Source organism: Mesoplodon bidens, assembly GCF_964165515.1.
Source record: "Mesoplodon bidens genome assembly, chromosome: 4".
NCBI classification, from domain to species: domain Eukaryota; kingdom Metazoa; phylum Chordata; class Mammalia; order Artiodactyla; family Ziphiidae; genus Mesoplodon; species Mesoplodon bidens.
The window spans coordinates 56,796,114-56,809,031 of record NC_138160.1 but is presented as its reverse complement, the minus strand read 5'-3'; the positions used below and the strand labels follow the sequence as shown (position 1 = coordinate 56,809,031).

Genomic DNA, 12,918 nt, shown 5'->3' with positions numbered 1-12,918 from the left:
ATGTCTTCCAATATCTCACACCAATCTCATCCTTTTAAGCAGTTGCCTATCAGGTGTCCACTGGCCAAATTTGGGATGAAGACTATGCAGTGGTTCTCCAATCTGAGCATGCATCAGAATCAATGTCCAATAATATAGGATGGATGATAAATTAGATAATTACCATCATCCCACTCCCAGTGAGATAAGATTACTCAAAGCAAGTATCGTTAATGAACGTTAAAACTAAAAAGAGAACAGCACCTTTACATCAAAACTCATCTGGTGGTTACCACCTTACCCAGATGATCAAATGTGGTATCACCAGTAGTGTTTAACAATCTGATACGTGACTCCAGTGATGCATAGGTTGTGCAAATCACCAATATTCTCGCCAAAATGCATAACCTGAACTTAACTATGAAGAAACAATCTGGAATGAAGGACATTCTACAAGAAAAATGGCCTAGACAATTCATGTTAAAAAGCAGGGCAATTGGGACTTCCCTGGTGGCACAGTGGTTAAGAATCTTCCTGCCTGCCAGTGCAGGGGACACGGGTTCGAGCCCTGGTCTGGAAGATCCCACATGCCGCGGAGCAACTAAGCCTGCGCGCCACAACTACTGAGACTGTGCTCTAGAGCCTGCAAGCCGCAACAACTGAGTCCATGCGCCACAACTACCGAAGCCTGCACACCTAGAGCCCGTGCTCTGCAACAAGAGAAGCCACCACAAGGAGAAGCCCACGCACAGCAACAAAGACCCAATGCAGCCAAAAATAAATAATTTTAAAAAAAAGGCAGGTCAATTGTTCTGTATGGAAAAAGAAATGAAACTTGGAGCTCTGGATTGGAAAAATGTAAGACATTTTTGGAATGACTGTGGAAATTTGATTATGTACTGTATATTACATATGGAGTTGTTAACTTTCTTAGTGTGATAAAAAGATTGTGGGGACTTCCCTGGTGGTCCAGTGGTTAAGACTTCGCCTTCCAATGCAGGGGGTGCAGGTTCGATCCCTGGTCAGGGAGCTAAGATACGACATGCCTCGTGGCCAAAAAAACCAAAACGTAATAAAACAGAAGCAATATTGTAACAAATTCAATAAAGACTTTAAAAATGGTCCAAATCAAAATTAAGGGTCTTAATTCTTAGGACATAGATGCATGATGGAAGTATTTAAGGGGACATTATATTGACACCTGAAATTTACTTTCAAATGGCTCTTAAAAATAGAAATTTATGTACACAAGTACACACACGCGTGTATATGACCGCCATACAGTTTTTTTCTCTGTAGCCTTAATATTTGCCTATGTAAATCACTAAAACTTTGCTTCCTATTAGGAAATAAAATCCATGGAATATTTACATAAGTCAGTCAAGTACTTATCCACACAGAAAAGTTTCGAAAGGCTTTTTATAGACCTTATTTCCAATGAAATAAAAAATTACCAACATATACATGTCTGACAAAAAAAATAAACTACTGGGACTTCCCTCGTGGCGCAGTGGTTAAGAATCCGCCTGCCAATGCAGGGGACACGGGTTCGATCCCTGGTCCGGGAAGATCCCACATGCCATGGAGGAACTGAGCCCACGTGCCACGACTACTGAGCCCACATGCCGCAACTACTGAAGCCCGTGCACCTAGAGCCCGTGCTCTGCAACGATAAGCCACCGCACTGAGAAGCCCCCGCTGGCCACAACTAGAGAAAGCCCGCGTGCAGCAACGAGGACCCAATGCAGCAAAAATAAATAAACAAACTACTTAGAAAATAAGCAGTAAAATAATCTCCAGATCAAAAAGGATCACAAAAGAAATAACCAGATATTGACGAAAGAGGACTTTAGAAACCAGCTATCACAGAGGAAAATGTATATACAAAGGCTTTTATTACTAAAAATATATTAAGTATTTAACCTAGACTAGAAAATAACCAAAAGAAAAGCAGATGGTAAGAATTAACATAAAAGCTAAAACTACCAAATAAAGGTAGTAGAAATGATACCTTTGTATCATTGTTTCAAAACACCAGTAAAAGACCCCCTAGGCAAGCCTGATTAGAAAACACAAGTATTCAACATCAGGAATGAGAAGATATAATACAAGAGATTGAATAATATCATATACCTCTACAGCTGTAATTTAGAAAACCCAGAACGGATGATTTTCTGAGGTGGTGGTGGTGGGGAATTCTTAAGAAACACCAAAAAAACATGGAAAGCTACCATTATAAGCAGCAACAGGCCAGGTGACTTTATAGATTAATTTAGCTAGCTTTCAATAAATGAATAGATTTTAAATTTCTCTTCCTGCTAAGAGTTTTTAATAGTCAAGGCTGGGGAATTTTATTTACTCTTTCAGCTTATGATATCATTGGGGTTTTTCTGTTTTTTTTTTAAAAGACTAACAGATAAATATTAGATGGTAAAACTACTGAAGAGATGTCCAATCCAGGAATAAGATGGGGATCTACCAATTATCAATGTCATGTTGGAGATTCTAATAACTTAAAAATCATATAGTTGGGGCTTCCCTGGTGGCGCAGTGGTTGAGAATCTGCCTGCTAATGCAGGGGACACGGGTTCGAGCCCTGGTCTGGGAGGATCCCACATGCCACGGAGCAACTAGGCCCGTGAGCCACAACTACTGAGCCTGCGCATCTGGAGCCTGTGCTCCGCAACAAGAGAGGCCGCGATAGTGAGAGGCCCGCGCACCGCGATGAAGAGTGGCCCCCGCTTGCCACAACTAGAGAAAGCCCTTGCACAGAAACGAGGATCCAACACAGCAAAAATAAATAAATTAATTAAAAGGCAGTCCCTCTGCATTAAAAAAATATATATATATCATATAGTTGAAAAAATAAAATTTGGGGATTTAAGGCCTAGAAAAGCACTAAAATCAAAAACATCGATGTCCACTGGGTAACAAAAATACAACTAGCAATAAAAAATAGAAGTGGGAAATAGGGCCTATTCACAATAGTGACAAAAAAAAGCATAAACCCAGCAATAAACTTGACAAGAAAAGTACAGCAATTACATAATTAAATTCTAACCTTGCAATGTAAGGCATGCAACAAGTCTTTGATGGAGAAAAATGTTTCTGGATGGGAAGACAATATCAGTCCATCCAGAGCTAGTACATAACATTCTATATATATGTATATAATATACAGTCAAATCTCAAAGGAGCTTTTCAGTAACTGGACATAATTTTAAGGTTCATGTGTTTGAAATTGCCCCCACATATTTGGGAAACAGTGGTAGCCTCCTCATACCAGATAAACTTAATGTAAAACTATATTAATCACAGGAAGAAACAAGTAGATCAGGGAACAATAGAAAATGATGTTTCAATCGTACAAGGAGGATTTTAAACATATAGTACTGGCTGGCACAAATGGGCATCCATCTGGAAGTTAAGAATCCTATCTCATACAACATACAAAAAGTTTACTGAGGGCTTGTAGACCTAAACAGGAAAAATTTAGAAATTTAAGAGATGGTAATGGTTTGGGGATGGAGTTGACCTTAACACCAAAAATCCGAAAGCAACTACAGAAAAAATAGTTTGGATAATATAAAAATTTAAAGTGTCTGCATGGCAAAAGATATAGCATAAACATATTTAGGGCAAATGACAAACTGGGAAAGCCTTACAAATTGATAAGTAAGCGGACAACAAAAGTTGATTCAACTACTCATGAGAAGTATAAATAAACAGCAAACAAAATAGGATATTTTTTGCCAAACTCACAGAGATTAAAGAGAATGATTACCTTCAGTTCTGGCAAGGATGCAGAGAAAACCAGAACTTCTGTACATTTATTGCTGGTGACATTGAGAAAGTCAGCTGGCTGTACCTGCCAGAACTTAGAACACATTCTTTGGAAAACCCAGTGTACATAAAGAAAGGAATGGGATATAATGACATTTAAACAGCATTGTCTGTAGGAGCAAAGACAAAAAGCAATCTGAACATAAACAGGGGAATGGTTAATTACATTATAGTATATCCATACTATGGACTAGAATGCCCAAATACAGGTAAGGCTTGTCCATGTTGAAAGAATTGCTAGGTATATAGTATGATCTCATTTTTTAATACCCCCCATAACAATTTACATGCAGGTCTATATTCATAGAAGGCATGAATGGGTACATCCCAAACTCCTGATATCCTTCAGGTGGATGGGATTGAGACATAGGAGAGTAAGAGGGGGCGGGTAAATAAACGTTTTTAGATACTTTCTTATTTGTTTTGAGGATTGTTTTATTTTCTTAACCAATAAAGAAAAAGCAAACTAGGTTTTGAATATAAATTAAAATTCTTATTTTTCCAAGTGAAAAAGTTGATACTAGTTTAAGTTGATAATTTAAGAAAGTGGTATGAGTAGATTACTTAGAATTATAGCAGCAACCACCAGAGGAAATAGAAATCGGGGGAACTGGGAATGAGGTGGTACTTTTCCTTACATAGAACTAGGCAGCCAATTCTCTTAAGATGACTGGGCTTACATACAGTATGACATAAAGCAAGTAAGGATTGTAAATGCCTTCAAGAGCTTAGTAATTTATCTGAAGTAAAGCCAGGTACATAAAACAAGAACGAAGAAGAACCAATTGTGTGTATTAATTGGGTCCCCAGGTAATTGAAAGCAGTTTTTTTTACTATTCCCCCACTGTACCTTTAAAACAACTTTTATCCTCAAGTGGGAAGTAGCCACATTCAAATGAGTTAAGGTTTAAGTAAAAAGGACTACAACTTTATTAAAAGTAAATAAATGTAACATATAATATGTACAGATGGCACATGGTGCCAATTTTATTTGCAGATTTTATAGTATTCCAAAGTTCACAAGTTACACCCTTGCCACAGCCTTGGCTAAATCTTGAACTAGTGCAGAATTCAGCTGTGCTAGAGTGCTGATCTTAGCATGCTTAGACGTAGCATACTTGTTCTTGATAGTCTGGAAGAGAAAAGCATAGTAATTAATGAAGGAAAAGAGGAAAACATCATAAGAACCAACGATACACATATACACTTAAAAATCAACTCCTTAAAAGCAAGCTATGAATTTACAGGCATAAAATCTTAATGAATGGACTTCCCTGGTGGCACAGTGGTTAGGAGTCCGCCTGCCAATGCAGGGGACAAGGGTTCGAGCCCTGGTCCAAGAATATCCCACATGCTGCGGAGCAACTAAGCCCGTGCACCATAACTACTGAGCCTGAGCTCTACACCCCCGAGAGCCACAACTATTGAGCCTGAGTGCCACAACTACTGAAGCCCGCGCACCTAAAGCCTGTGTTCCGTGACGAAAGAAGCCACCGCAATAAGAAGCCTGCGCACCGCAACGAAGAGTAGCCCCCGCTCAGCGCAACAAGAGAAAGCCTGAGCGCAGCAACGAAGACCCAACGCAGCCATAAATAAATAAATTTATATACATATTAAAAAAAACCACACAAAATCCTAATGATTTTCCACTTTTCCCAACACCATACAGTACCATTGACTCACCATATGCTTTGTAAGCCCACGATTCACCAAGATTATATTTTTAGCCAGGTGTTGCATAACAAGAAGAAGGGATTCTTCAGTGTATGACAGGTAATGCTGTAGAGTTGGTGTCTAAGACAACAAAAGTTAATGTTGAAAATGCTCATCACCAATGGTTTTCATAAAATTTCTAGATGTTATTCAAAACTAGGGTAGGGAAGTAGATACTGTGTGACTGATTATAATCAAAATTTAAGACAAGCTTAAGACCCCTTCTTCCCCAAATACCCTTCCTTCATGGCTTCTCTAGGATCCTGTGCTCCAACCTAATTACACTTTTGTAATTGCTGACTTGCCCACCCCAAAGCTAGACTCCAAGTTCTTTGGAGCTGACTTTCTCATTCGTAATTCTATTTCTAGGGCCTAGAGTATCACACGGCATATAGGAGAAATACTTGTTGAATCAACGAATACGAACGAACTTCTAGTATGTCATTTGACCTGCTTGAGCTTCTCCATCTGTAAGGAGTAGCAGCTGCTCTGCCTTTCTCAAAGGGGTATAGGTAGATGAGATTAGGCAATGAAATGGAAGCATTTTATGGAGATATCACAAACAAGATATGTTAAATCATTCCCTCAGTAGATGCCATATTTAAAAACCATCTGAACTGGCCTTTAATGACAACAGTTCTGTATGCAGTAAATATTATAATTTAAAAGCTCAGGGTAACCTCAGTTTGTGGGTCACAGCTTACCCATTCACCATTATCAAGAATTTTCAGTGCTAAGCAAAAAGCTCCCGCTGCAATCTGAGAAGGAGGAAAGTGCACCATATCGTAGTCCAACATAGTTAGTTCCATCAGATATTTGGCCAAAGTATGTAGCTCAACATCAACCTGGAATAAAACCCATAGGTTCTGTCAGAGAACTCTGCATTGGCGGTAACCGGTATGCCCATAACTAACTACAGATGTTTGCCTACAAACTCTCAAATGCAATTGCCCATGAAAGGCTTTAATAATAATATTAACATACAGCCTGATTGGAAATACATACCATCTTTATCCCTTCCTCACGTAGTTAGGTATACATACAAGGCACTTCAATTAGATCTTATTGGCCAGCAGTATTCCCTAATGTACCATACCAAAGGTTTCAAGATATCTGTACCTCTCCAATCTTAGATGCTCTCCGAAGGAAATGCAGGGGTAGAGGGCGACCCAGACTAAAATTTAAAGCTCTCAGAATCTTCATTTCCATCTGTCTGATTTGGTACTTAGTGTAGGTGTTGTCAGTCACAAAGGCAAAGTCACCAATTTCTGGAGGGTACATTTCCTCATATTTGCTTGCAATAAACATGGCAGTGACACCAACCAGCTGCAGCATCTTCTTGGGCACACAATTATCCTGCAATGGGAATTTCAACTGGATCAATAAGTAATACATATTTGAAAAAGGAGGCACAGAATTGTGAAGGAGTGGTGGGAAAGACACACTCTCACAACGGAATCTCAATTAATGACACCCCATGCCTCAAGACAGATTTTAGCTGAAAAAGTCTGTTTTTTATGACTCAGCTAGGACCCTGGAAGGGAGAACCCTCAATTGGTGAATTATGCTCACCTGCATGAATCGATCAATAATGGAAACAGTCATGTACATGGTCTCCTGGAGTAACCTGAATTTCATTTGAACCTGCACTAGCCAGTCAATTAGGATGGCTCTCATGTTTCCAGTGACTTCATGACCCAGTAGGTATTTTGGTCTGACTGCTTGCTCTTCCTGCAAAAGAAATGCTGATTATCCTAAGAAGCAAGACTCCACATGACATTTCTGACCAGAAATAGTCACCTCAAAATAGCTCTGGAACATTTAGAATCTCTAACGGTTTTTAACTCAGTTATTCATTTGGTCACTGCAAACAGCTCTATCACTGAGAAACAAAGAAAGCAAACATGAAACAGGACAGTGTGGCAGGTTTTCATATTGGCACATCTTACTATGTCCAATTCACCATCACTACTACTGGCCCACACCCTTTCCCCACTTCTTCCCAAATAAGGATACCATACTACCTATCACCTCAGATCTTTTCACTTAAGACTCTAAACCCACAACCGGAGCTTTATGAAGTAGAAAAAAAATAGCAGCAGTTCCCAGATCAGCTGGAACCAATATGCTACCACTCCTACTCCAGGGTTTAAACCCCCAAAACACCATAGGTAACAAAAGTCAACCATCAAAATCCAGCACACACATCTGCTAAACCCACTCCTCCAAAGTTAGAACACAAACTTTAAAGACAAGGGAGAAAAGAAATCCACAGCAGAAGGCTGGTCCTGGCAAGGAAGTCTTCTTACAGGACAATCCTGTAGAAAATGGAGATGCCCAAAAGAACCAGGCAAGAGCCTGAAGATGTTAATGATGTCACTAGAACACAACGCATTATAAACAAGCAACTGGGTAAATTTGGTAACTGTATAGCTTATGTTGTTAACATACAGAATGCTTCCTTGTTTGGGGGGGAAAAGGGCAAAGGACACTAATAGAAAGTTTCAGAAATGGGATGAAATGGAAGAAAACCAAAACCTTTAGTTTTTGAGTATACTCCTCTTGAACACAAAGAACAATTTCCCTGATATCACATGCTCATAAGCAACACTGACCCAAAATGCCTTTTTTTGGCTACAGTTTTTCAGCATCTTCTCCATTACCATGTACCTCCTGCCTGTTACGCTCCTTAAACCCAGAATTTGGGACTCACTCACTCCTAACTGTGATAGATATAAAATACCTTTCAATCTGTGGACTTTCCTTTAGGAAAAGCCATGGTAGTATCCACTCTCACTTTGAATTTTCCCTGTTCAAAATGGCAAATAGAGACTTCATTGGGAATTTCCTGGCAGTCCAGTGGTTAGGACTTTCACTGCCAGGCCCGGGGTTCAATCCCTGGTCAGGGAACTAAGATCCCACAAGCCATGCATGCAACGCACCTCCCCCCCCAAAAAAAAGATTTCATTGGCTTACTTTGGGCCTTTTTATTTTTCCACGAAGAATTTCAAAGTGGAACCTACTGTTAAGAAATGCTGCTCATATCTTGCTTAAATTGTTGTGAACTGTTAATGGAAAATCTCTTTAATAAAGCTAGATGCAGTTTAGAAAAAACAAAGGTTTAATATTACTGACCTCAAGTTGTCTCAGATAAGCATAGATATCTTTTACATATTCACTACAAAGGTTTGGATCCGCTCCATCTTCTGCATCCACATCATTCACTGCAAGAATTACATCAGAGAAAGCCTGGCACAGATATTCTTCTGCAGGGGCACAGCCAGATGTTTCCATGGGGCTTGGAGAGGGAGTATCAACCTTGAAACAGAATAGACTTTTTGAAATAATAGCAAAGAGGAGCATACAATCTGGGAATGAAGGTCAGATTATTGGTACCAATTCAAGAGACTATCTGCTGAACAGACATACGATTCATTTACCTTTTCAAATTTATTCAATTTGTGTTCAGCAAGTGAATAATATGAAAGATGAAATGCCAACTTAGACGGAATCAGTTTAGAGTCAGTAGAATGCTAACAGGTAAAACAGAGAGGAAGCAAGTTCACATCTAGACTTTCCTCCAAAGGAAACTGATAAGTAATGCATTTGCTTAGCAATGTCATGTAAAGTTAATCCAAGTGAATGGCAAGTTAGTCTTTAATAACATGGCCTGCTTCCCACTGCACAGGAGAACACAAGTCCTGTCCCGACTACTAAGGATTTTATTTATTTATTTTTGGCTGTGTTGGGTTTTTGTTGCTGCACGCGGGCTTTCTCTAGTTGCAGGAGTGGGGTCTCCTTTTCATTGAGTTGCGCAGGCTTCTCACTGCGGTGGCTTCTCTTGTTGTGGAGCATAGGTTCTAGGCACACGGGCTTCAGTAGTGTGGCACGCAGGTTCAATAGTTGTGGCTCGTGGGCTCTAGAGCGCAGGCTCAGTAGTTGTGGCACATGGGCCTAGTTGCTCTGTGGCATGTGGGATCTTTCCGGACCAGCGCATGAACCCGGGTCCCCTGCATTGGCAGGCAGATTCTTAACCATGGCGCCACCAGGGAATCCCCCAAACTACTAAGGATTAACTGACTTTGTTATCATGAACCATTTTCTTCAAGCTCCAGTTACCCCGTTGTCCAAACATTTATTGAGCACTTTCTTAAGCTCTATGCTAAGCACTGGCTTTATGGTGTCCTCAAGGGGCTTTGAATTTAGAAGAAATAAGTAAATGAAGTAAAGAGATTGATTGAACAAATCCTAGAGGTGCGGGAAGTTAGGGTAGGGTTGGGAAAGTTAGGGAAAGCTTTAGGTGTTGATGATTGAGCTGTTTTGAAGGATGAGAAGGTTATCAGTTAAAAGAAAGAGGGTGGGAAAGTGAAGGCAAGAATCAGTACGGGACTTTGACGGAAAGCTCAGGTCTTTTGGTACGACCAGTTAAAGACTGCACATGCTACAGGTTTCTGTGGTATGTCCAGAAGGACAATACTAAAGCCATAGCCTCACATCCCTTTCCCTTAGATATAGAGAGCTAGGCTGAATGACTTTAACCGATCATTTTCCCAACCAGCTTTAATGAAGTTTTAAAAATTAGAACTTAAGAATGCAGTTCATTGCTGCTCAGGGAACTAGATCCCACATGCATGCTGCAACTAAGAGTTCGCATGCCACAACTAAGGAGCCCAAGTGCTGCAACTAAGGAGCCAGCAAGCCACAACTAAGACCTGGCACAACCAAATAAATAAATATTGAAGAAAAAAAAAGAATGCAGTTCATTGCAGTTTCAGGAAAGCAGCCTCTTCTAGATGGTGTATATTATCTTCACAGGAGTAGATACATTTACATACCTGATATTTAATAAAATGTTCTTGGTTTTTGAGGCTAAGTGTTAACTCATCTTCTTACCTTCTCTGAAGAGCTCCATTTTCTGCTTTACATCCTTATATAAATTACAGTGTTACAGACTTATTAATTATTTGGCCACATTATGGAGTTAAAAAAAAAAAAAAAGGACTCAAGAGAAAAATCTGTGTTTCAGTCAATAAATTCTGGCCAGAGATGGCTTGTACTCAAAGACAGCAAAATCTTTAGTCCAGGTAGCTACTCCTCAGTACAAAGGAGGGGTAGCATAACAAAGCAATTAAAAGCATAGATTCTGAAGCCAGATAGCCTGGGTTTGAATCCAATTACGTGCCACTGATGAGATATGACTCTAGGAAAGATACTTAATACTTCTCTATGTCATTAACTAAAAGTAGAGGTAATAATACCAGCGCACTGGAGTGTAAGATTATGTGAGCTAATGCATGTAAAGTGCTTAGCAGAGCCTACCTCCTGCTAAGCACTCTATAAATGTTACTCTTTTTCCTATTTAGTCAAATGCTATGCCATGCATTAGTAAAATGAAGGGAAAAGAAACAATCAACAGGCTCTAAAATATTACAGTTAAGTTTACCAAAATAGGCTCAGGGGGAAGTTTCTCTTCTTTAACAGGCTCGGTTTCCGTCTCTGGCTCCAGATCCAGCTCCGGCTGGGGCTCCGGCACAGGTACAGGAGGAGCCTTTTCCAGAGGTTTTGGTACTTTTTTAGCAATAACTTTTCCAGCGGCTAAAGTTTTTGCTTCCTGTGGATGAAAAGGAGAGAATGGAATGTTTCTCCATCACGGGTCACAGTTGGAAGGCAGACTCTTACAGAGTAGTTGAATCAGAAAGACAGTTACCTTTTTCAGGGGCAATTTGGCCTGTGGCTGTTCACTGACTTTGTTACCGATGTCTCCAAGAGCTGTTCTTGGCCTCAGCCCGGGCTTAGAGGCTGCAACAGTGGCCACAGGCACGCGTTTTGCGCCTGCCATACTGATCTTCGCCTTATTTTCAGCATTAATTTTCGTGTTCTGTAAGAAGCAAGACCACTTTGAGAGCTGGCTCAGCCAAGTTAGAGTAAATCAACGGTTAAAGCGGGGGCAAAACAGAGGCTCTCAGGAGGAATGCTGACTAGTAAATGGGTTCCTAGGGGAAACCTGCGTTCCAGGGTCTACGCTAAAGCTGTAACAAGCCAGATTCCTCCCCGAACCAGTTTTTTCACCTATTGAGGGATTGCCTGCTCAGTCCCCCGCCTGACCTAAAATACCATGAATTTACATTTGAAAGGAAATCGAAAAAGCTTTCAATTGCAGGCACCTTTCCTGTGGGGAGGGAGTTATGCAGTTGGTGGGAGGTCGCTCAGGGGTCCTCCGTCACCTTTTACAAAAGGTTTCGCGTCTACCCTCCATTTGTCCCCTCCCCCCCCCACTTTATCCAAGCCCCATCCACTTCTTTCTCACCTTCCTCTCTCCGTCTGTCCGCACCCCAAACTCTCCCACCATTTTAGGGGCCCACCGACCGCCATCCTCCCCCCAAATCTGTCCCGGTCCACTCCTGCCAGGGGAACTCCAGCAGGCGACATAGGGAGAGGAGACGCAGCGAGCCAGGAGAGCCGCGTTTGTTCACCGTCCCTAGCAGCTCACCCTGGTGATCCGGAGCGCCATGGCTTCCTCTGCACCAGGCAGCAGCTCAGTGGGGAGAAGCAGAGCACGGGAGCCCCAGACCAGCCGGGGACCTTGAACCCACCGCAGACCAGCAGCCGTTCCTCCGCAGCACGCCGGGAGGAATCGGGCACCGCTTGAGGTTTAAACCCCGCACCGCTCCTTCCCTATTGGCTTGTTCGTGGCACTCGCTCGCTTCCCATTGGCGGCGGCCGGTTCCTCCTAGAATGCGTTTCCAGGGCGATCCCGCGAAGAAGTCCGGGCGGGGGTGGGGCCAGGCCATCACGTGATCTGACTCGGCGCCTGCGCCCTCAAGCAGCTACTGTTGCCACCTGGAGAGGGGTGATCACCGCCCACCTGGAGGGGCGAACCTGTGCGCCGCCGTGGTTAGCAGGGCCTTGGAAAAGAGAGCGGAGCTGCTGGTTTGACGTGAGAGGAAGTTATGGCTTTAGTCCTACTTATTGTTAAACACACTTTCCTCTTCTGCAGTGGCATGTAGCAGGAAAGGCTTTTGTATATACATTCTTTCATTTGATCATTTTGGCAGCACTCTGGGTTGGAGAAACTGAAGCTCAGAGAGGGTGACTTTCTCAGGATCACAAATTAGTAACAGGGGACTAAACTTAGATTTCTTTAGATCCATGACGTTTCCACAACGGTAATTGTCTCTTAAGAATATTGCCAGCCTCTTAACGTGCCAGATTACTTCAATCAGTTTTTTTCCCAAAGCCAATCTTTTTGTTTTACTTTTAATTTGAAAATAATTTTAAACTTAGAAAAGTTGCAAACAAAAATATTACAAGGAACACACGTATACCCTTTACCCAGATTCAAATATCCTTAACCTTTTACCCCATTTGCTTTATCATTTACCT

At 41.4% G+C, this 12,918-nt stretch overlaps 1 protein-coding gene across 1 annotated transcript; it reads right to left on the bottom strand.

The window, feature by feature from the left end:
* Positions 1-4,722: 4,722 nt before the first annotated feature.
* Positions 4,723-12,200, bottom strand: CCNB1 (cyclin B1). Its single transcript, XM_081231985.1, has 9 exons — positions 12,026-12,200; positions 11,243-11,413; positions 10,979-11,146; positions 8,671-8,853; positions 7,108-7,266; positions 6,655-6,891; positions 6,240-6,380; positions 5,506-5,616; positions 4,723-4,954 (listed from the first exon to the last, which is right to left on the bottom strand). Exons 1-9 carry the CDS (start codon positions 12,044-12,046, stop codon positions 4,847-4,849), a joined length of 1,299 nt encoding a protein of 432 aa, XP_081088111.1. The 5' UTR covers positions 12,047-12,200; the 3' UTR covers positions 4,723-4,846.
* Positions 12,201-12,918: the final 718 nt, after the last annotated feature.